Source organism: Erinaceus europaeus, chromosome 7 (genome assembly GCF_950295315.1).
Source record: "Erinaceus europaeus chromosome 7, mEriEur2.1, whole genome shotgun sequence".
Classification (NCBI taxonomy): Eukaryota; Metazoa; Chordata; class Mammalia; order Eulipotyphla; family Erinaceidae; genus Erinaceus; species Erinaceus europaeus.
In genome coordinates, this window is record NC_080168.1 from 112,910,949 (window position 1) to 112,935,527 (window position 24,579).

Below are 24,579 nucleotides of genomic sequence, written 5' to 3' on the forward strand. Positions count from 1 at the left end.
AGAGCCCTTCTGTCCACCTGTTCCTCAAGTCCACCCCAACCCCACTACCTCCCATCCTTGGCTCCCAGGAGTACTCCCAGATGGAGCCTCGACTGTGTCACATTCCTCAGATGCCATCCTCCCTGACCACTGGATGCTCAATAACATCCAGTATTTTGTGCCAGTTGTTTGGTCAGACACAGATATTGCACTGAAGATATGTTTTAGATTAAACATGAATAAAACGTGAGACATTGCTCGTGGCTTCACCAATTACAAAGCAACCCTGGTACCATCTAGGGCGCTTCCAGGTGGTGCTGGCACTGACATGTATACCAGCCAGGCTCAAGAGCTCAAGACCATCTCTTTTTTTTATATATATTTTTCTTTCTTTCTTTTAAAGAGAGGTATAGAGAGAGGGAAGAGAGACCAGAGCTCTGCTCAGCTCTGGCTTATGGTGGTGCTGGGGACTGAACCTGGGACCTTGGAGCCTCGGGCATGAGAGTCTCTTTGCATAACCATTATGCTATCTCCCCAGCCCAAGACCATCTCTTATTTAAAGAGCAAGATGCAGAACTACAAAGCAATAGACACCCCACTCCTCTCCAATGTGTTCAGTCTTCTATTCCTTCTCACACACTAGCTCCTATCTATCAAATCAGATCAGTCTCGGGGAGATCAGCCCCTCTTCCAAATGTGGTCTGAGTGTCAATGCCAACCCCTGCAGTGGGAGGTCACACCAACACCTTGGGGCGTGTTCTTGTCCCCGAGTCCTCTGGCAGGCCAGGCAGGCAGCCTACAGATGTGAAACAGATGCACCACAAGAGGTCTGTGAATAAAACTTTAATAATGTACAGCAGAAATTGGACAGGCTCGTTCTTATATTAAAACAAAAGATTTCCTATATTACACTTATTTACATTTGCATACTGAAGAGGTAAAGTGTCTAAGTGGCTATTTTACAGTCCTTTCTAGTAAAATGTACAAAAAACAAACAGAAGTACCGAGAATGCCGTTCGGGGGCCTTGATGGCAACATAAGAACGGGCTTGGACTTGGTCTGTGAATCCAGAGGTGCAGGTAGCCCTAAGGATTAGGGTTAGCCTCGGGGGCTTAAAACCAAGCTTTACACTTCAGTTACTCCCCAGCTTCCTAGCTCCTCACTCCAGGTATTACAGAGTGGCAGAGCTGGGGGTGGGAACTCCCCCCAAACTGCTTGTCTTCCCCAGAGGTGGACGAGCTGGATTACAATGTAGGGAGGACAGAAGACCACCTGGGGAATGGGCTAGTGGCTTGGGAGCCCCCCAAGGTTGAGGAGTGTTGGCAGATCCCAGAGGCTGGTTGTAACAGGGGTAGGAATTTAAGTTCCACTCTGGCCTTTTACCCACCAGGCTCTGCTGCAGGGCAGATAGGTGAGGTGATCAGCAGGGTAGGGCTGGAGGTCCCCCTAGTGACACAATTGGTATTCCTGGGAGATTAGTGGCCAGTAAATTGGCCCAAAGGGTTAGGGGAAGATCTCCTTTAATGCAAGGAAAGCAACACATCAGGGAAATAAATAGGAAAGCCAGGGGCATTGGGAAGACCAATGTAGACAGGAGAGGGCTCTTCCCTCTCCCACAAGCTTTGGCAGAGAATCGCTGGGCTGGACACAGGGATGCTTCTAAGGCGGTATACAAACTGTGCCTCCTTTGGGTGGGTGGGGAGGCAGGAAAGGAGGCTCAAGATGAATGCAGTGATCAGGGCCTAACTGCTCACCAAAAGTCACTTGGCTAGGTGGGGGCATCCTTGCTCTTCAGTGGTCTTGGATGAGAGCAGTTATTCCAAGGGGCACAAGGCTCTCAGAAGTTACAATGAAATTTTCTGCTTACAAAACAGGCACCCACATCCTTGAAGCAGCTTTCTTCAGTGTTCCAAGAGTAGGAGCCAAGCCTGTCTTGCTCACACATGTGTTCCCAGTGCTTAGCACAGTGCCTGATATCCAACAGGCATTAAATAAGTATTTACTGAATAAATACCTGGAGAAGGGTCAACTAGTCTGACAATTCACAAAGAAGCTCCCACCCCAGAGCAGAAACCACTCCTGGGGCTGGAGGTGGGGGTGGGGACAAGACAAGAGAGAGACTAACCTCCAGGGCAAAGAGGAAGTCTCCCAAGTAGTAACAGGCTCAGGTGCAAGGACAGACATTTCCAGTGTGATCGAGCTGTGTGCATTCAGAGAATTTCTTTTTGTGGTTGTTTCTGTAGTAGTGATTTCTTTAAAAGCATGTAGGGTGAGAGGTAATCATCACATAGAGATGGTGTTCCTTTTATAAAAACTTAATGATATTAAAAAAAAAAAGAAGTTAAAATCAAGGCCCTTCCAGTAAAAGAAAATAAATCAAACCACTCCAGTTAAAAGTTATGGCTTCAAAATGATTATATACGTAAGATGTGCCATTCAGATGACACCCCCCCCCCCCTTTCTGCTAGGCGGCATTAAATACTATCCTCAGGTCAGGTAGCAGGTGTGGCTCAGGCAGCTCCCTTGAGGAGGCCCCTGAAGTGGATGCCAGTCTCACTTCTTCCCTTCACCGTGATCAGATCCTATAAAAGACCCATGCAGATGCCTCCCTCCCAGACCCACCCCCTTCCCTACTCCTCACCCACCCCTCCCTTCCCCACCCTAAGTCCACTACCACCACCACCATCAAAAATATACACCGCTGCTTCCATGATCTGGGATGTGAAAGACAGATGTGACATTCCAAGAGGAGTGCCAAGGTCTGGGCTTTGGATTCCTTGGCCCTTCCTTGCTGTTGAGGACGATGCCCTTGGGTTGGCTCATTTCCCATGGCTGCCACTGACCACAACACCCAAGACTCCTGCCAAGATTCTTTCCCTACCCAGCCCCTCATCCCTCCCCCCTTCCACTTGTACCCCAAAGCCTTGCCTGCTTGCCATGGACACGTGTGCCAGCTTTGGTTACAGTCTGAAACGGAGGAGAGCTGTGTTGACACAGGGTGGGCTGAGCAGCCTGCTGGGAAGGGAATGCCACCATGGCATGAGGCAGGGATGGGGGGAAGTGGTGCAGGTGGGACGGGAAGCCCTCCAGGAAGGGCACCAGAAAAACTAGATGCTGCTCACTACTGAACAGAGGCACCAGCACGCAGAGACGGTATGACAACCACACCCCCAACCTGCACATGCACAGAAAGCTCAAGCAGGTAAGTGCGTACCTACAGACAGACAGACAGACAGACACACACACACACACACACACACACACACACACACACACACACACGTGTAAGGGCGTGGCACGGACCAGGCACAACAGGGGACGCACCTTAGCACATGCACACACGGCTGGACAGACAGGCGGCAGAGTCTGTCTCCACGGGCAGTCCCTCCAGATGTCCGTGCGAGGGAGGAGGGGAGCACAGCTGCCTGCAGAGGGGCTGTACTTGCGGTTCCTTGGGGCCACCACAGTGTGCTGGGGTTGGTCCCTGGAGGAGACCACCCTGGGCTGCTAGCAAAGGCAGCCCTTGGCTTCTCCTGGCCCCTCCCAAGTCGCCCTGTCACCACTCCTGGCTACGTGCCAGGTGCACCTGGTTTTGTGGGATGCCCCACAACCAGTTTGAGCTGTGGCATTGAGTTCTCTACACCATCCATTCTTAGAGTCTCCATGCCATCAGGAGGTAAATAGAAAAGGTGTCTTGTGTCTCAAACCCAACAAGGGAGTGAGCGAGTCTCCCGGGCTCTGTCCCTCTTGCAGGCCAGGGCTCCTGGCCAGAGGGCTGGGCAGAAATGAGAGGTAGGCCTCCATCGTACGCTCAACACGGCAGCTCTGTGTAGTTCTCGCTGCCCAGGATTGCAGGTAGGGGAAAGGGAGCACATTAGATCTTCACGTCTTCTTGCACGCTGAGCTGGGAGAGGGTTTTCTTAATGCGCAGAGCAGTCAGGCGGGCTGCACCATTGGCATACCAGCACTCTCGCATCATCTTCCCCATCACTCGTAAAGCCTGTGGAGAGACACAGAGAGTCACTGTATCTCTACCTACACATGCCTCTCTCTTTTGACCCCCAGCTCTTCTGCACATTTAACATGATTTTTGGCTCAAGGGTTTCATGTCTCCATGACCTCACTACTCCCAGTGGGCCCTACCTCCTTTCAAATTCAGATAGAAACTGGGAGAAAGGGAGTCGGGCGGTAGCGCAGCAGGTTAAGCACACGTGGCACAAAGTGCAAGGACCGGCTTAAAGGTCCTGGTTCAAGCCCCCAGCTCCCTACCTGTAGAGGAGTCGCTTCACAGGCTGTGAAGCAGGTTTGCAGGTGACTATCTTTCTCTCCCCTTCTGTTTTCCCCTCTTCTCTCCATTTCTCTCTGTCCTGTCCAACAACGACAACATCAATAACAACAACAATAATAAACACAACAGTGATAAAACAAGGGCAACAAAAGAGAATAAATAACTATAAAAAAAAAGAAGAAGAGGGATATTCTTCTAAAAAAAAGAAAAGAAAAGAAACTGGGAGAAAGAGGGACAGCGGGGAAACATCACAACACCCTGTTGATTATGAAGCTTCCTATGGTGCCATGTGTGGTCCCCCATGGGATCTCTGCTTTGTGGGAGGCGAACCCTCATGCATAAAGTGCTTGCTCTCCTGGCCTCCTTTCCCTCACTGTATCCCATGCTAAGTCAGTGGGGAATCTCCCTTTTGACCTTTAGAGAGATATTTTGCCAGATTCCCCCTGGCCCTTCTTTCCGTAAGGCACAAGCAGTGCCAGTCAGGAAGGCATGGCCTGGAGAGGGCCTTTCTTTCCCTGCAAGGGCACGTGACTCTGCCTATCTGCTGGGCGACCTGGAAGGAAGGATCCTTGTTGCTCACATGTGGTGCCAGGGACTGAGCAGGGAACAGGCAGGTGCTCTGAGGCTGGCTTTCTCCCCACCCTCTCTACTTCTTTAGAGTGGCTTACACACCAGGCAGAGTAGGAACATGCCTTGGCAGCACTCGCACACACGTGGCTACAGTTCCATGGTTCACTTGCAGAGATGGGCATCATCAAGCAGCAGGAGTTAACAGCCCAAAAGGCAGAGAACTGCTTTTGGGTGAGAAGCAGCCACCATTGTCAGGGCTCCTACTCACTATGGAGAGCACCCTGACTTCTGAGACCTGGTTTCTGACAATCATTTTCAGCAGTGAGACCCATTTTCCTTAACAGAACCCCACCACATAACTGCACTGACTAAATCTGGGGGCTGAAAGCAAGTGAAGAACAACTCTTTCAGCCTGGCCCTCGTACTGTGATGTAACCCTGACCTACAGATTTCCTAGGAACAAATTAGGAAATGCAGTTCCATCATGTAATGATGGAATGAGAAGGCATCAGCCAATGTATGAACTGGGAAATTCTGTTCTTCAATGCAGAGCTGCCCTCTTGTGGTTATATTGCATTATAGCAGAACTGAGCAAAAAAGACGCGAGTGCACTAGGCAACTCTGGTCTCTGAAGACTTAAAAAACCCAGGATACCACGCTAATAGGAATCTAAGTCAGAGACAGAAATGGAGAGGAAAGGAGGAGATAGAGAGGAAAAGAGGCAAAGAGATACCTGCAACACAACTTCACCACTTGCAAAGCTTTCCCCCTGCAGGTGGGGACTAGAGGCTCAAACCTAGGTTCCTGTGTATCGCAACAGGTATGCTCAACCAGGTGCACCACCACCCGGCCCCCATCCCAAGTATTTTAACCAAATGCTGCAAACCCCTTGCTGTCATTTTGCCCAAATGCACACCCACCAACTCTAGCCCTTTCACACGTCATCCTCCCCCCTCTTTCTGAGTTTTCAATGATTACTTTTGGTGGAATCCTGGCCATGCGCTCGAGTGATTTCACCACTACAGATCAATAATATATACTTTCCATTCTGACAGAGAGGGAGGGGAGACATGACAACAACGAACCTTCCTCTGTGGCCACCGCACCTCCTGTGTGGTACCAAGGCTCAAACCTGGCTCATACATAGGGCAATGCAGGCACCAGCTCAGGCAAGCTATCTTTCTGGCCCCTTTCTGAGTTTCTAGAATAGCCATTCTCTCACAGACACATTTTCATAGTAATTCTTGTTCCCTATTCTGCTCCCCTCAGTCTGTTTCTTATACAGATAGTCCAAATCTCCCATGAAGCTCAGCTTAGTCCTGTGGCGTCAGAGACATTTCTCTCTCCCTCCTGTTAACTACCTCTCTTATCTGTATCTTAAGAATAAAACCTTTTCCTTTTCCTACTACACCTTCAACTCCAAAAGAAATACTATAGTGCCATTTGGGGGCTCTCTATGTAACACATTGGGCCCTAACACTATATACGATATTATTAACTATTATTTTATAATGATCACATGTAATATATATTATACATAATATGTAATTGCATTTTATAATTATATATTATAATTACAATTAATTCATCCCTGGGGGTGTTCCTATTGTTGAGATACCCTTCTCTTTTTTAAAATTTATTTTTATTTTATGTTAGCCTTCAGGGTTATCACTGGGGCTCAGTGCCTGCACTACAAATCCACTGCTTCTGGAAGCCATTTTTTTCCATTTCTGTCCTTTTTGTTGTTATTATTGTTATTGCTATTCTTGCTGTTGGATTTTGAGAGAAACTGAGAGATGGGGAAGACAAAGAAGGGGAGAGAAAAACAGATACCTGCAGACCTGCTTCACCGCTTGTGAGGCGACCCTCTGCAGGTGGGGAGTCTGGGGCTCAAACTGGGATCTTTATGCCAGTCCTTGCACTTCATGCCATGTGTGCTTAACCCACTGTGCTACCACCTGGCCCCCGAGATACCCTTTTCTAAGGAAAGGCAATCAGGCGGGGGGGGGGGGAATCTTCCTACCTCATAACTCTGCCACCAGTTGGGGATGTTGGGACGTAGCTTCTGGTCACATACGACCTTTCGCATTTCCTCAATGGAAGGATCAGAGGGCACTAAGTCATAATACGGCAGCTGATATTCCTCATGAACTCCTGGAAGAGAAGAAGGAAGAGACTTCTCAAAAACCAACAGCAATACCCACAATGAGATCTGTAAATACCACTTTCCACTAAGAGTTACTAGGACTTCTTGGAGAGGCTGACAATTCTAGAGAGGGGACAAGAGACACAGAAGATTATCTAGAAACATCTTTTTCATACCAACAAGCATTTTCTTCTAATATGACCACTACTGAGGTTATATAAAAGGCATTAACTTGAAAAGCTCCTAACCAGTGAAAGATGAGAAATTAAGCAATAGTAAGACTAACAACCTCTTAAGCAACAAAAAGACTAAGAACTTCAATGGAAACAAATATATTAGATCCACTAGTTCATAGACACTAAAAGCAAAACCAACCTCAGTCACCCTGCAGGATTTTGAGGCATAAATACATTATTCTAAAAAAAAAAAAAGATAAATGAGGAGAGTCAAATATACTTTCTTATTCACACTATGCATCTTATACATCTTGGTAAGCAAATACATAACTTGAGGAAGTTTCTCTTTTAAATAACAAATCCAGTGGTTCATCAGGCCGGGTTTAATCCCTAGCACCACATATGCTAGTACAGTTCCCTGGTGTCTCTCTCTCAGTAAATAAATCTTGAAAAGAAAAAGAAAGTGGCTAGGAAATAGCTCACCTGGTAGAGTGGACATTTTGCCATGTGCAAGGACTTGTATTCGAGCCATTAATCACCACATGGGAGCACCATGCAAAGAGAAAGTTTCTCTTTCCCTCTATCTCAGGTAAAAAGAAGCCTTCTCGGAGCAGTGGAAGTGCAGGTGCAAAGCCCCAGAAAAAAAACATTCTAATTAATGCATGAACATTGACTCAGAATACTGGGTACAGGAGAAGAGAAAGTATAATGGTTTGCAAAAGGACTTTCATACCTATGCTCCAAAGTCCCAGGTTCAATGCCTCACATCACCATAAGCCAGAGCTGAGCAGTGCTCTGGGGTTGGTCCCAGTCTCTCTCTCTCTCTCTCTCTCAAATAAAATAAGATATATTGGGGTCAGAGGTAACAAGAGAAGAACCAGAATATGGGCATTTCTCAACCTCTAGTGTATTTGGATAATGATCATTAATGGCTATCATCAGCAAAAAAGAGAAATGGCATTATGGGCTTTGTTATGAAGGATTTGAGGGTGAGGGGGATTATGACTAGCTGCTATGTGCACTGATAATGGGAAATTCACAAGAACAGTACGACATGTAAACTCTACAAACAAGCAACCAGCAGAACCTAGACAGGAAAATGTTCAAGGTTAATGATCTGGACTCTCCAATTAAAATAATAAAGAACTGAGGGCAGTCTGGGGAGGGGGTGGCAGTGGAATGCACAGTGAATAAAGTATTGGGAGCTCCAACATGAAGTCCTAAATTCAACTCCAGGTATTGCATGTGCCAGAGTAATGTTCTTGTTGTTTCTCTCCCCTTTTCTTTTTAATTAGCAGAGAAATTAATCTTTTTAAAAAAGGGTTGAGCACACACATACCATGTGCCAGGACTCACCGGGCTAAGTCCCAGTGCCCACATGCAGGGATGGTGAAGCAGGGCTGCAGGTGTCTTTCTCTCTCTCCCTCCCTATCTCCCCTCCCCCCCTCAGTTTCTCTCTGTCCTATCAAATAAAGAAATACTAAAAAATATTAAAAAATAAAAGGGGGGTTGGGCGGTAGTACAGCGGGTTAAGCGCACATGGTGTGAAGCACGAGGACCAGCAAGGATCCCAGTTTGAGCCCCCGGCTCCCTACCTGCAGGGGAGTCTCTTCATAGACGGTGAAGCAGGTCTGCAGGTGTCTCCCCCCCCCCACGTCCATTTCTCTCTGTCCTATCCAACAACGATGACATCATCAACAACAACAAGGGCAACAAAAGGGAAAATAAATAATCAAAAATAAATAAAATTTTTAAAATCCAAGGCAGTTTCTATAAACCATTAGAAATGTATGTGATGTATCACTCAGCTGCAATAGATGGACACTACTTAAACTCTAGTTAAGATCTGTTATATTGTTAGAATCACACAAGATGAGATGAGATGGGATGAGACAGATGGATGTACAAGCCAGAGCATCACTCCGGCACACACAATGCTGCACATTGAACAGACAACCTCAGGCAGCAAGCTATTTCCCAAAACTACTAATCATTTTCTTTCTTTCAAAAAAAAAAAAAAAAGAGAGAGACAAGTGAGGATCTTAATGACTGAGGTTAATGATACTAAAGATTTTTTTCTTTTTTTTAAATACTGTGTTAATTATTAACGACAAAGATAGGAGGAGAGAGAGAGAAAGAACCAGACATCACTTTGATACATGTGCTGCCAGGGATTAAACTCAGGACCTCATGTTTGGGAGTCTAATGCTTTATCCACTGGCACCACCTTCTGGATCAAAATATTTATTTATTTATTTATTTATTTATTTATTTATTTTTGAGAGAGATGAAGCACTGCTCAGCTCTGGCTTATGGTGGTGTGGGGAATTAAACCTAGGACTTTGGAGCCAGGCATGAGTCTCTTTGCATAACCATTAAGCTATCTCCCCCACCAAATTTTTTTCTTTACCAGAGCACTGTACAGTTTTGGCTTGTGGTGGTGCTGGGGGTTGAATCTGGAAGCTCAGAGTCTCAAGTATGAAACTAATTTGCATAACCATTATGCTATCTTCCCAACATATTTTTTTTAAAGTAGACAAAAGTATGTTTTTATTTATATAGTATGTTAGGTATCAAACTCAGATCCTCACAAATGCCAGGTGTGTGATTTACCATTGAGATCAGCTCTGCTCCAAATTTTTTTTTAATATTTTATTTATTAATTAATGAGAGGGATAGGAAGAGAAAGAACCAGCTATCACTCTGGTACATATGCTGCCAGGGATTGAACTTGGGACCTCATGCTTGAGAGTCCAGCACCTTATCCACTGCACCAGCTCCCGACCACTACTCCAGGTATTTTTAAAGTCCTTATCTCTTGGCTCTTGGACCTTCAAACTGAAATATGCCAATAAAAAAAAATCATAAAACAATTCTTTCTTCCTTTTTCATTAATAAAATATTTTTAAAAAGTAAAAGATCCCATGTAGCTTTTTTTGTTGCCCTTTTTTAAAAAAATTATTGTTGTAGTTATTATTGTTGTTGTTATTGATGTCATCGTTGTTCGATAGGACAGAGAGAAATGGAGAGAGGAGGGGAAGACAGAGAGGGGGAGAGAAAGACAGACACCTACAGACCTGCTTCACTGCTTGTGAAGCGACTCCCCCTGCAGGTGGGGAGCCGGGGGCTGGAACTGGGATCCTTATGCCAGTCCTTGTGCTTTGTGCCACATGTGTTTAACCCGCTGTGTTACTGCCCAACTCCCCCCATGTAGATTTTGCCCAGGTAAAATACTTCTGTCCTATGTTAATGGGACAGATTTTTAAATTAAGTTTGACATGGTATTATCTATAGTTAAGAGCTTATTAAGACCTGGTTCCCACCTGCAGGAAGGAAGCTTCACAAGTGGTGAAACAGTGCTGCAGGTATTTTTTTTTTCTCTCTCTCTCTCTCTCTATCACCCCTTTCCCTCTTAAATTTCTCTATGTCCTGTAAGAAAGAGAATGGAAGGAAGGGAGGAAGGAAGAAGGAAGATAGGTAGATGGCAATTGGGAGTGGTGGATTCATTGCACAGACACCAATCCCCAGCAATAACCTTGGTGACAATGAAAAAAATAAACAAGTAAAATTAAGGTACACATATTTTATTAAAATACTATAGAAGAAAAAAATTATGTTGAGAAAGTTCTATGCATTTGTTAGTAAGATTTCTGCTGCAAACTGAGAAATCACCAGTATTATTTTATTGATGAAACACATGGTTTGGCAGCTGGTGGTAAATCCTTCTATAAGTTCTATGTTATCCTAACCCAGGATTTTCCCAACCTCCATGAGCCAATTAAGATAATGTATCTGAAAAAAAGGGACACCCACTACAAAGGAGCCTCCGGAATGGTTAGTTACCATGAAGTGAAATAGAAGTCAATCAGCAACTCTGACAAGCACCCTTAGCACTGCAGATCCAAGGTTGCTCATCGCTGATATAAGGACTAGATGTGTGATGGGACTCTGGACTAGTGGTGAGAAGAAGAAAGACTACGGAACCCTAATATCCTCAGGTGATCTTTCAGGTGGAGAAGAGAAGGCAGAAAAGGAAAATACCTCCAGAATTGCATCTTCGAGCAATCTCCCAATATACAAGCCCGAGGGCATAGATATCAGCACATTTGAAGGAGTCAAAGTGCTTCATGTTAATGGTTTCATCAAGCACTTCAGGGGCCATGTATCTGAAATTGCAAAGGAAACATGATCACGCACAGAAAAGAATGGCTTCTCTCCTTAAATGAGCCCTGATTTGGGGGCTGACTGTGGGAAAGTAAAACCCCAAGAAAGTCCCTTGGGGAGGAATGACCAACTCTATTGCGAATTCCCCAGTTTGGGATTCCAACCTCAATGTTTTAGTATAGATCTGGTGGCATTAGACTACTCGTTTGTAGCTCTTGCTTTTGAATCATCAAGGTTTATTTCAAGCAGATTTGTTTGCACTGTGGGTCACTGGTTTCTATGAGGGTCTTGCTTGGACTTTACTGAATGATGCCAGAGTGATGAGCTGAGCTTAAATTTAACTCTGAACTTTTATCTTACATGACTGAAGACAGCGACAAATAATTTGGTAGCCATCAAAATCAACCTTAATCAGCACATTGTGCCCCTCTCTGCCACAGAAAGGTAAACCTCAGGGGTCACTCTTTGGGGTCTGGAGGGACACGATCTTTTGGGTCAGACGTGAGGGAAAAAGCAGCAGCATGATTCAGTGAAACTTATTTGGATTCAGTAGATAAACAGACTTCCCAGTCCATTCTACTGACCCAGCATCATCTCTAACATATGAAGTCGATCTGTAGTCCCCAAGCCCTTACTTACATTGCACCTGTACACTCACTGGGAGAGAGCAGGCTCCCAGACGCCACATGTGCATACACTACCACTCTCCAAGCTGGGCAGACCTAGTCTCTAACCCATAAGCAAAACAAGTTTCCTGCCTCCACAGAACTCTGTACAAACTATCCCTTTGAACTGTAACGTTTTTCCTCCTCTCCCAGCCCAGTCTCCGGCTACCCCCCTCACTTCCCTTCCAAATGTTGCTCTAGATTCTCTATGGCCTCCCTTACCCACAACCACTGGTACCTCCTGTAAACAGTTCTATGGAGTTGCGCTCCTGGTACCTGTACCTGTCCCATGCACTCTGTATAGGCAGTCCAGAGCCCGAGAGCATGTGCGATTAAACATGTAGCTGCTTGAGACAAGGACCACACATGAGCTGGGAACAGGAGACAGCCAGGCAGGCCTCTCTTACCGCTTGGTTCCCACCCTCTGGTTCGGAGCTATGTCAATGGTGTCGGTGACAGCATCATGACGAACAGCCAGGCCCAGGTCTGCGATAGCACACATGCCATTTTTCTTCACTAGGATGTTCTTTGACTTTAAGTCTCGGTGAGCAATTCCAGGTTTCCCTGGCAAAGAAGAAAACAAAGCTCTTGAAAGAAAGACAGTGTCAATGTTAAAAGCAGCGACTGATTCTAAAAGGTTCACGTCCTGGCTTTACCACTCATAAGCCCAACAGTCCTGGAAAAGAAACTTAATTCATCTGTTAGCTGAACCTTTTTATTCATAAAATAAGAGCAACACTAGTACTGACTTCATGGGAATGTTATAAGGATTCATGCCAGTAAGTAAAGATTTTAGAAGGGTACTAGGTACTTACTAGCTGTTATCAATAGTAATACCACTGTAACCTGCCTCCCTGAACTAATAGGCTCAGAAGGTACAGACCTGCTGAGGAATTTTAAAAAGATTGCTGGGCTGGCAGGCAGCTCACCTGGGAGAGTGCATGCTGTATTTACTAAGGATAAAACCCAGGTTTGAGCCCGGTTCCCACCACACTAGACACAACTCTGTCTCGTGTCAGATGCTGCGGTGTCTTGTTGTCTTACCCTCTCTCCCTCTACCTATTTGAAAACGCTGGCTCTGAGTAAAGCACCAGCTGGGGAAAAAAGGCAACAGAAAAAGAAAAGGAAAGAAGAAAGAAAAAGAAAGGAAGGAGACAGGAAAAAGTGCTATAATAGCTAGTTCTCAGAATCCAACAGGTGAAGAGAGGGATGGCTAGTGTCACCTTTATCGATTAAGAGTAAGACCCAACTTTTCCCTTAGATTTATTTTACTTAATTTCCTTAGATTGATTTTATTTAATTTACGAGAAAGAGGGAGTACAACTCTGGCATACACATGGGACTGAACCTTCGAGTTCATGCAAACAAGTTCAAACACAAGCCCACTAGGATTCCTAGGTCTCAGCACCCAAAATTAGTACTTGGTTTTCTATCAGGGTGAGCAAGAGCTGTTGCCCTGGTCACCAGGCACCAGGGAGCACAGCTGTCACTGTGACAAAATCCAGGATCTCCTGGAAAGCAGATGGTACTTACAGTCAACAAGCAAAGCTCAAGGTCTTTTTCCTCTGGGAAAACTTGCTTAGATTAGTAAAGTCCACCATCTAATCCATCAAGCAGTCTTTAAACCAGGCTTGTCTAGCCTTTAGTTCTCTTTCACTTATATACTGTGGACTACTGAAATGATTACTCCTTAACAAACACCAGCTTGCCAATGAGCTACCGCAGGCCATGGAGTAATAAATAACTAAACGTTTATGTTACAAAGTCCACTGAGAGTTCTTAGAGAGCCTGGTTAAGAATCCTTGGAGTTCTTTCTTGCTCTCACTCAAATGAACCAAAGTGTCTTCCTCAACCTTCTGGGAACCAAATCTGGATAGGGCAGACTGCTCTCAAAGTCTTCCCAGTGTGGTCATTCCGAATGGCCCGCTTACCTTGAGTGCCTACTATTTCCATGTGCAGGTGTGCCAGCCCACTGGCAGCAGACAAGGCCAGCTTGATCATCCCCTCGATTGTGACTGTGTACCGGTTCAGATAGTCAAACAGGGAGCCGTGCTCATGGTAGTCGGAGACAAGCCACAGCTGTGTCCAAGTGCCATTATCTGCAGAGAACCACAGAAGAGTTCTGAGAAAGACACAACTATCAGCAAGAGTGATCATGAAGCAAATGACAGGAGCTCTAGATGGTATCCTAAATGTATGCTTCTCACTTCCAGACTCTCTCTAAGCTTGCGGGTGAGGACCCAAGAACAGTGTTTCTTTCTTAGGCCTGCTCTTTCGTATCTTGAAGGCAGCTGTAGAGATCTGAACGGTGTTTCATTATCATACCAAATCTGTGTCTAGGAGAATAGGCAGGCGAGCAAGTGGCAGGTGCCATGTGTTTTGTTTGCAATACTACTTTAACTCCTGTTCACCTAGACCTGTTCACCGAGTCTTTAGTGACAATTGGCTGCAGCCACCACTATGGAGCAGGAAGGCCTTGCATGTCTTCTGTGTGCCGAGACCCTCTGAAGGCGGCCCATCTCCGGCACCTGTCTTATCTGTAGGTTTTCCTTTCAGTCCACTGTGCTTACCAGGCTATCAGTGCTCTGTGAGAGGAGAAAAGAACTTCCCAATGCACTGTTATATTTCAGACAAAAAACGGTTTTCAGTGTGCCAATAGCACACTTCCAAGTAGTACAGAGAGATCACTTTATCCTTGAGAGCAGTGGAAGGTGGACAGCAAGTACTTTTCTTTATTACATGTGAAGGAGGAGCAACAGGAAGAAAGAAGAAGGAAAAATCTAAAGCTGGCAATCCAATTAGGTTATTTTGCCGTCAACAGAAACAGTGGAAAGTATTTTGAGCCTTTTCAAATTTCAGACTGACACCAGTTCCAGGGCACTATAATAGATATGTTTGTTTTCCAGGAGGTGGTGCAGTGTTAGGGGGCTAGATCTGTAAGCCTGAGATCCCTGAGTTCTAGTTCTGGTGCTGCAAATGCTAGTTGCATTCTGGTTAGCCTGGCCCCTCTCCCAAACAAATACAGTTAGTATTTAAATCTAACATGTTAACAAGGCAAGAATGGGGGCAGGAGATAGCTCACCCAGTAGGGCAGGTGCCATACCATGCGCAAAGTCCTGGGCTTAAGCAGCAGTACCACATGGAGGCATCAGGGCACGGAGAGGGAGCTCCATGGGTGGTGGAGCAGTGTTGTGTTGTCTCTCCCTCCCTCTCCAGTTCTCTTCCCTGCCCCTCCACCACCCCTACCTGTCTCTATCCATCAATCTAGAAGACATTAATTACAAACAAGGGTCCACTCAACATACCTCTTCTCACTCAATAATCAGCCCCTAAGTCTAGGCAACTCTGTCAATAAGTTAAAAGGGAAGACATCAGGATTGGAGATATACAACAGACTTTCTTATGCCTGGGGCTCTGAAGTCGGTTCAATCCCTGACACCACCATAAGCCAGAACTAAGCAGTTCTCTGATATATATATATATATAAGACATATTTGGAGTTATTAAAATTTTTTTATTATCTTTATTTATTGGATAGAGACAGCCAGAAATTAAGATGGCAGGGGAGACAGAGAGGGAGAAAGAGATACCTGTAGCAGTGCTTCACCACTTGCAAAGCTTTCCCCCCTGTAGGTGGGGACTGAGGGCTCAAACCTGGGTCCTTGTATATTGTAACATATGTGCTCAACCAGGTGTGCCACCACTCAGTCCCACATCTTTGGAGTTTTTAAAATATACAATCTAAATTTTGTCAAAAAGCAATGCTGTAAAAAAATAGTAATGCTGTTTCTAAAAGGACAACTTACAGAGAGGGAGTAAAAACTCTTTCCCTTTATCCCAGGGATGAGGACTTCAGCTCTTCATACCAGTGCTTTTCTTTTACTTTTTAATTTCCCCACTTCTTTTATTTGCTAGAGACAGAGAAAGGTAGTGGGAAGTAGAGGGAAAGAGAAAGATACCTGCAGCACTAATCGTCCCTGCAAGTGTCTTTTTTCTAAAGACTAGGAATTTGAACCTGGGTCTTTGTGCAGTCAGTGGGGTACACCAATATCTGGCCCCCCAACAATGCTTCTCAAGGTAAGCTCAGTGGAGCCCCTACAGGGCCTGATACCCGAGGAATATTAAGTAAGGTAGTAGGGCCAGGGGTTCATGTTGTTTATCTGCTTAGAAACCTGGATGATAAAGCTTTTCCTTGATGAAAAGATTTTAAAAACTTACCTTATTCAGTTTTCTGTGGATAACTACTATGCAGGTAAATAGCCGTGCTGTCCCATCACTGTTCAAATCTGCCCCTTCCCCAACCCACTCTACCCAGAACTTGTGGTGACTTTGAGACATCCTGCTTTGAAACATAGCTTTGTACCTTTATTGTCAGCAGCAATGAATCCAAGGATGTTTTCATGGCGCAACATGACTGTCTGGTATATCTCTGCTTCCCGGAACCAAGACCGTTCTTCACGAGAAGAAAAAATTTTCACAGCCACATCACCACCCCTCCAGCGGCCACGCCACACTTCCCCAAACCGGCCTTTGCCAATAATCTCCTGTAAAACGATGGTTCGGGCCACTGTGCGCTGGACAAAAAGGGGTAGACCTGTGGACCACAGAACAGGAAAAAAGCTGACCTTGCACATTTGCTCAACTCTGTGACTCTCATTCTCACCGCCACATGGGAAAAGCCCTCTACAGTGTCTCTCTCTACAACCATCCCTGGCCATGTCCAAGTGACCCAGCAGTGGGAGCTCAGAGAGGGAGCGCAACAATGAGCTGTTCTTTTTTATTTTTACTTACTTATTTATTTGTTTATTTATTTCTGCCTCCAGAGTTATCACTGGGGTCTGGTCTCTGCACTACAAATCCACTGCTCCTGGAGTCCATTTTTCCCAATTTGTTGCTCTTGTTGTTATTGTTGTCACTGCTGTTGTTGTTATTGGATAGGACAGAGAGAAAAAAGGAGAGAGGAGGGGAAGACAGAGAGGGGGAGAGAAAGATAGACACCTGCAGACCTGCTTCACTGCCTGTGAAGCGACACCCTGCAGGTGGGGAGCCGGGGCTGGAACTGGGATCCTTGTGCCTCATGCCATGTGTGCTTATCTCGCTGCCCTACCACCTGGCCCCCAATGAGCTGTTGTTGTTCTTCTCCTTCTTCTTCTTCTTCTCCTCCTTTGTTAAGACTTTATTTATTTGTGAGGAAGATAGGAGGAGAGAGAAAGAACCAGATGTCACTCTGGCACATGTGCTGCTGGAGATTAAACTCAGGACCTCATGCATGAGAGTCCAAAGCTTTATCACTGTGCCACCTCCCGGACCACTGAGCTGTTCTTTATCGAAGTAAGTTCTCCTTTCAGTTATGAGGGCTGACAGATTTGAACATAAATGTCTAACCAGATTTACCAACTCTATAGTGAGTCTCCGCTGGGCCAATCCACCCACATGAGCTTTTAAGTTGTTGGGAAAGGAAAAGGGGCAGAACAAAGTAGGAACAGTCTTCAGTTTCTGATGGTCAACCACCAGAGGGCAGTCTTGTGGGGCCTAAGAAAGACAAACCACCACTGGGTATGCAGTCTTATTCCAAGAGATCACAATTCTGCTCATAGGCAAAGTTCTAGATGTAGAATGAGGGACTACCCATGCTTATTCTAAGATTAATTTTAGTTGCTGTGTAGGATGCACTTATTGGCTCATCCAATGTGTCCCCATCTAGCCAATCATACTTACCATCTTGATGGTCTCACTCCCTGTCCCTGACCAAACAGACTATTAACCCCTAAATCAAGCAGATGTGAACTACCATTTACTGCATGCTTATTATATATTAGTCACTATACTAAGGGCTTTACATAAACTATGTCATTTCCTCACAACCACCTTTAAGATAGGTTATAGGTAGGTTATTATATTGCCATTTTATATATGAGAAAACCAATATTCTTAGAAGATTAATTCATCAAACACATACAAATAGAAGTGGCAAAGCAGAGGCTAAAATCTAGGTCTGGGGAGTCGGGCAATAGTGCAGCGGGTTAAGCACAGGTGGCACAAAGCACCAAGGACTGGTGTAAGGATCATGGTTCGAGCCCCTAGCTCCCCACCTGCAGGGGAGTCACTTCACCAGTGGTGATTTTTTTTTTTTTTCGGTGATGTTTTTAATGGCAACAATACAGGACCATCAAAACATTTCTCAACTTAGGGACCCCCCTCCCCGTGCTTCTTCTAGTTCTGGGTCCTTCTTTAAGACACTCCCAATTGGTCTTTCTGTCTCCCAACTCTCTTGGTTTTGCCCTGCACACCCACACAGCCCTGCCTTGCTTAACTTACAGGAGCCTAGTAAATGGAGGGATTCATCCTCCACACCACTAACAGAATTCCTTCCACAGGAAAATATGAACATTTATTTTCCCATGTGAAAGCTTTTGGTAGATGCGTCTCTCTTTACCAGAAAAGGCACAGTACCCAAGGTCCTTTCCATTTGGGTTGGCCTGCTGTTCTGGATCCCCACTACGGGCAGGCTATGCTAATTTCTTTATCATTTCCTTTCGTCTTCCAGGTATTTTTCTTGGCCTGGAATGTTCCCAGCCAAGACTCATGCTCTCGTGGCTCTCTTTAAAAAATCCAACTCAGTGGCCTGGGAGACGGAGCAACATACAACACCGGATCCACAAACATGAGGTCTTGTGTTTGATCCCTGGCAATACATATGCCAGAATGATGCTCTGGTGTCTCCCTGTCTTTCCCATGAAATAAAATAAATCTTTTTTAAAAAAAAGTCCAATTCAATGACCTGAGAGGTGGCACAGTTATCAGTGCTTCAGATTTGCAAGTATGAGCCCCTGAGTGTGATCCTCAGCATTGAATTTATGCCAGAGTGAGGTTCTGGCTCTCTCTTGTTAATAACTACATTTAAAAATTTTCCAACTTGGGAGCCAGGCGGTAGTGCAGCGTGTTAAGCACAGGTGGCGCAAAGTGCAAGGACTGGTGTAAGGATCCTGGTTTGAGCCCCCAGCTCCTCACCTGCAGGGGAGTCGCTTCACAGGCGGTGAAGCAGGTCTGCAGGTGTCTATCTTTCTCTCCTCCTCTCTGTCTTCCCCTCCTCTCTCCATTTCTCTCTGTCCTATCCAACAACAAATGTCAGCAACAACAACAATAACCACGACAAGGCTACCACAACAAGGGCAACAAAGGTGGGGGGGGGAATGGCCTCCAGGAGCAGTGGATTCATGGTGCAGGCACTGAGCTCCAGTAATAACCCTGAAGGCAAAAAAAAGTAATCCAGATGGTAACATGCCTGTTGTATGCACAAGAACCTGGTTCAAGGCCCTGGTCCCCACTTGCAGGAGGGAAGCTTCATGAGCTGTGAAGCAGTGCTGCTGGTATCTATCTCTTCCCTGTTCTCTATCTCCCCCTTCCCTCTTAATTTCTATTTCTATCCAATAAATAAAATAACTCCATCTCAGGGGCTGGGTGGTGACACACCTGGTGGAGTGCACATGCAACAATGTGTTAAGGACCTGGGCTCAAGCCCCCTGTCCCTTCCTGCAGGAGGAAAGCTTTGCAAGTGGTGAAACAGGCTGCAGGTGTCTCTTGGTCTCTCTCCCTCTGTATCTCCCCCTTCCCTCTCAATTTCTTGCTTTCTCTATCTAATATATGTTAAATATTTTTTAAAGGGCCCTTTAAATGTGCCCTCTTCCATTAGATCTTTGCCAATAACCCCCATCTCTTCTATCTAACCAGAGCTGACCTCTTTTTTCATTTTTGTTTATCCTATATCACTCAAGGGCATTCAACATGTATTTGCTAATGCAAATTGAAAGTCACATAAACAGCATATACTTATTACTTAAAAAAACAGGGGGTCAGGGGAGTCGGGCAGTAGTGCAGCGGGTTAAACGCAGGTGGCGCAAGGACCAGCGTTAAGGGTCCAGGTTCCAGCCCCTGGCTCCCCACCTGCAGGGGAGTCGCTTCACAGGTGGTGAAGCAGGTCTGCAGGTGTCTATCTTTCTCTCCCCCCTGTCTTTCCCTCCTCTCTCCATTTCTCTATGTCCTATCCAAAAACATCAATAACAACTACAATAATAAAACAAGGGCAACAAAAGGGAATAAATAAATAAATGTTAACAACAACAAAAACAGGGGGCCAGGCAGTAGCACAGCACGTTAAGCATACATGGCACAAAGCACAAGGACTGGTGCAAGAATCCCAGTTCAAGCCCCTGGCTCCTCACCTGTAGGAGGTCACTTCTCAAGTGGTGAAGCAGGTCTGCAGGTGTCTATCTTTCTCTCCCCCCTCTCTGTCTTCTCCTTCTCTCTCCATTTCTCTCTGTCCTATCCAACAACGGCAGCAATTAACAATAACAACTATAAACAACAAGGACAACAAAAGGGAAAAAATAGTCTCCAGGAGCAGTGGATTTATAGTGCAGGCACCAGCCTCAGCAATAAACCTGGAGGCAAAAAACAAAACAAAACAGAAAACAAACAAACAAAAAAACAGAAGTACAATGACCTAGAATCTCTGCATATTCTGAAGAATGGGTTGAATTATCCACAGAGAAATAGCTACTAATCATTTTATTCCAGATGACAAAAATAACTGCCCATAACTTCTCTAGCCTCCACTAATTCTGATCTTAAAGAATCTGAAGCAGCCAGGAGGTGAAGCTTATCAGACTGATAAGCATTAAGTCCTAAGTTCAGTCCCATCTGCATGTGCCAGAGTGATGCTCCGGCTCTCTCTCTCCCTCTTATTATTATAAACAAATAAATATCTTTTAAAAAGGATTCTGGAAAACCCAAGCTACCCTTCTCTAACAGCAAATCTAGTCACAGTCAAGTAGTTATAACCACTACCCTACCCTCTTTCAGTAAAGAAAAAGTCATATATTTTCTCTCTTCCTAAAAATTGCAGTTTTTAAATATATCCATCAATCTGGCACTCTACTGCAGAGCTTAATAAAGGAAAAACTACTGAAATTCGGAGATGTCACAGCTCAAAGTATTTTTGCATTCACTGTCTGGCCACAGGAGAACTAAATGGAGGCTTGAGAGAATAACAGTCTTGGGCCAGGGAAGTAGCTCAACAATATGTTAGGCCCTGAGTTTGACCTGAGGCACATTATAAAAACAAAACAAATAAGCAAACAAACCCAGAACTAGACTCACAAGGCAAAAATAAAGTGCATAAACATATGCACAACTCTCATAAAAATGATTCTCTATGCTTTAGTTAGAATTCCAATGGTAACCTTTGTAGATATATATATATATATATATATATTTTTTTTTTTTATTACAAGAACAGAATACCACCACCACTACAATAAACTTAAAAATTTTTTTTTTTGCCTCCATGGTTATCGCTGGGGCTTGGTACCTGCACTACAAATCCACTGCTCCTAGAGGCTATTTTTTCCCATTTTGTTGGCTTGTTGTTGCCCTTATTGTTGTTGTTATTGTTATTGCTGCCACTGATGGTGTTGTTGGATAGGGCAGAGGGAAATGCGGGGGGGGCAGAGAGGGGGAGAAAAAGACAGACACCTGCAGACCTGCTTCACCGCTTATGAGGCAACCCCCCTGCAGGTGGGGAGCCAGGGGCTCAAACCGGGATCCCTGCGCCACATGCATTTAACCCGGTGCGCTACTGCCTGACCCCCTTAATCTTTTAATTTTAAGAACGGTTCTCTTGCAGTGGCCCTGGACATATGGCAACAGTTAATAATCAGACTTGTAGGCATGATGAGGTCTGGAGTTCAACATTCAGCATCAAATATGCTGAAGTAATGGCCTGGCTCTCTCCCTCTCACACATGTTAAAAAATAAGTCTAGGGAGTCAGGCGGTGGCGCAGTGGGTTAAGCACACGTGGCGCAAAGCGCAGGGACCGGCGTAAGGATCCCGGTTCGAGCCCCCAGCTCCCCACCTGCAGGGGAGTCGCTTCATGGGCGGTGAAGCAGGTCTGCAGGTGTCTATCTTTCTCTCCTCTCTTTCTCTGTCTTCCCCTCCTCTCTCCATTTCTCTCTGTCCTATCCAACAAAAAAGCAACGTCAACAATGGCAATAATAACCGCAACGAGGCTGCAACAACTAGGGCAACAAAAAGGGGGGAAAATGGCCTCTAGGAGCGATGGATTCATGGTGCAGGCACCGAGCCCAGCAATAACTCTGGAGGAAAAAAAAAAAAAGTCTAAAAAAACAAACAAAAAATAAATAAATGTAGGTTGGGGAGTAAGCATAACAGCTAGGCAAAAAAAAAAAAAGTCATGATCCTTGAATTTTGCTTAACTTCAAGGTCCCAGGTTCAATCCCTAGCACCACCATAAGCCAAAACTGAGTAGTGCTCTGAGAAAAAATAAAACAAAACAAACTACTGCCCCATCTAAAAGCCAACTGAGCTATATACCCTGAGATCTAAACAACTCCAATTCCATGTAACCTAAAGTGTGGTTTTAAGACCCAGTGTTTAGTTTAGTTCAGTTTCTCTCATCTAGAAAAATGTTTGGTTACCACTAAGCTGAGCTAATGCCTTCCAGCTACCTTTTCCCTAATTAAAAAAAAAAAATCACCCTTAGGCAAGTGGTACAAGTCAATGATTCACAAATCCCAGCTCTCTGCTTTACTCAAATGTCCTTAAACTCCCCTTGTAGTTGCTCAGAGATCAATGATTAGCTGTCACCACCTCACAGGAACTCAGCACACTCCTGGTTCTCAAAAGGGGCCCTTACGTTGAGCACTCCACTGCTCAGGTGGAACCCGTGAATTTAAATAGATGCATTGTTACAAGATTTGATGCAGGCAAAGTTTCTGCAAGTTTTTGCACCCAAGGAATGAAAGATTTTCTGTGAACCCATTATCTTATCTTATTCCATGTCAGACTCCAAAAGAAAGGGAATTATGAAATCTTATGAAATCAAGTGACTCAATGCTGGTAGAAACAAGTGGAAAGTCTAGTCTGCTTCATAAAAGCGCTATCCTTCTGGGAAATGTAGACGAAGGCCCACAACAGACACGGTGCCTGAACAACTCATACCTGAGCCAGACCCTGAAGTAGAGAGATCGTAGACAAGATCCTGGAGTGTCTTATCTTTGGAGAGACACATTTCACAAGAGGGATCTTCCATGTCCAGTCTCTGGCGGTTATGATAGACACGCTGATGATGGTTGATGACAAGGAAAACAATGATGATGATGAGAAACAGGAGGAACACTGGGCCGGCAATAATGCCTACGAGCTCCACAGGGCCCCACATGGAAGCTTGCTCAGACTCCTTGGGGTGTCCTGGGTCGAATGAGAAAGGAAAGGGAAAGAAAAAAGTAAAAACAGGGAAAAGTGGTTATTTGATTATTCCCATCACCTCCCTCTGAGTGGAAGTGTCCCTTCCCCCTCCCCCTCTTCTTTGTGTGTTCAGGGTGTCTTCGGTCTCTGGTCTTGTTGGGATAGTTTGTCTGCCTGCCCTCTTTAGTTTAGGCAACTTTTCAATAGCCAAACCCACATCCCACTTTGTGATTTCATAGCAGTGCATGGGATTATCCCCAACTCAACTTCCCAGATAGATGCCAGGTTCTGCTCTCCAACTTAGCATCCTTGCTTTAAGTTCTGCTCCAGTCTCTCCCTCTCCTTTGATCTTCCCAGTAATGCCTTCTTAATGGGAGACTTGCAAAGGAATAACAGCTAATACTCACAGCTTTGATCATCCTCTCTGCCCATACCATCATCCTAGCAGCCCCCTTCACAGGGCTCTGGGGACTGACTCTTCCAAAAACAGGCTCCTACTCAGCAGGTGTAGGGCTCCTGCACACCTGACCAGCTGCTATGCAAGTTCACTTAGACTGATCTGACACTCTTGTTTCTCATTCTCAAACCTACAAACCTAACCAAAAAGGTACACCATCGCACCACCTTGGGAAACATCAAAAAGGTCGCTTTGCCTATCATCAAACAAAGGGACTGAGAAGAGTAGAGGAGGAAGAAATGACTGGGCTGACCCAATTCCAAGATGAGCCAAGAGTCCAACAAAGGTGTCTACTCACCACTGGGCACCCTCAGGTCAATCCTGTTGCAGAAGTCAGTGTAGCAGCAGTGCGTGTTACGCAGGTCCTCGGAGCTCAGGCAGTAGAAGGGCTTCCCTGCGGGGACCAGCTCCACTTTGGGGATGCAGGTGCGCACATGGTGCTCCATCCCATCCAGGTTGAAAATGGACACCATGCAGGCCCCATCTGTTTCACATGTGTAGTTGGTCTGTAGGCAGCTGGTGCACGCACACAACAGAGCTGTAGAAAGTTTGGGAATAGATACTGATAGTGATGGTGTGCCCTCACCCTAAATCTTTTTTTTTTTTTTTAAATATAACCCCCTTAATGTCTGCAGTGCTCCAAAATAAGGAGCTTTGAGGAAATATATAAAAGATGTGGTCTGGGAGGTGGTGCAATGGCTAGAGCACTGGACTCTCAAGCATGAGGCCCCAGTTCAATCCCTGGCAGCACATGTGCCAGAGTGATGTCTGGTTCTTTCTCTCTCTCTTCCTATCTTTCTCACGAATAAATAAGTAAAATCTTAAAAAAAATTAAAAAGAAGAAAAAAATATTTTTAAAAACCCCGCA

At 45.2% G+C, this 24,579-nt stretch overlaps 1 protein-coding gene across 1 annotated transcript in view; it reads right to left on the reverse strand.

Annotated features, from left to right (window-relative positions):
* Positions 1–807: 807 nt before the first annotated feature.
* Positions 808–24,579, reverse strand: part of ACVR1B (activin A receptor type 1B) — a 52,147-nt gene continuing 28,375 nt past the window's right edge. The window contains exons 2-9 of the mRNA XM_007518236.3: positions 24,010–24,249; positions 23,009–23,257; positions 16,352–16,582; positions 13,920–14,087; positions 12,396–12,552; positions 11,201–11,325; positions 6,861–6,991; positions 808–3,979 (exon numbers count right to left, since the gene is read on the reverse strand). Coding sequence (XP_007518298.1) covers positions 3,854–3,979; positions 6,861–6,991; positions 11,201–11,325; positions 12,396–12,552; positions 13,920–14,087; positions 16,352–16,582; positions 23,009–23,257; positions 24,010–24,249 — 1,427 coding nt within the window. The 3' untranslated portion in view covers positions 808–3,853. The remainder of the gene's footprint in view (positions 3,980–6,860; positions 6,992–11,200; positions 11,326–12,395; positions 12,553–13,919; positions 14,088–16,351; positions 16,583–23,008; positions 23,258–24,009; positions 24,250–24,579) is intronic.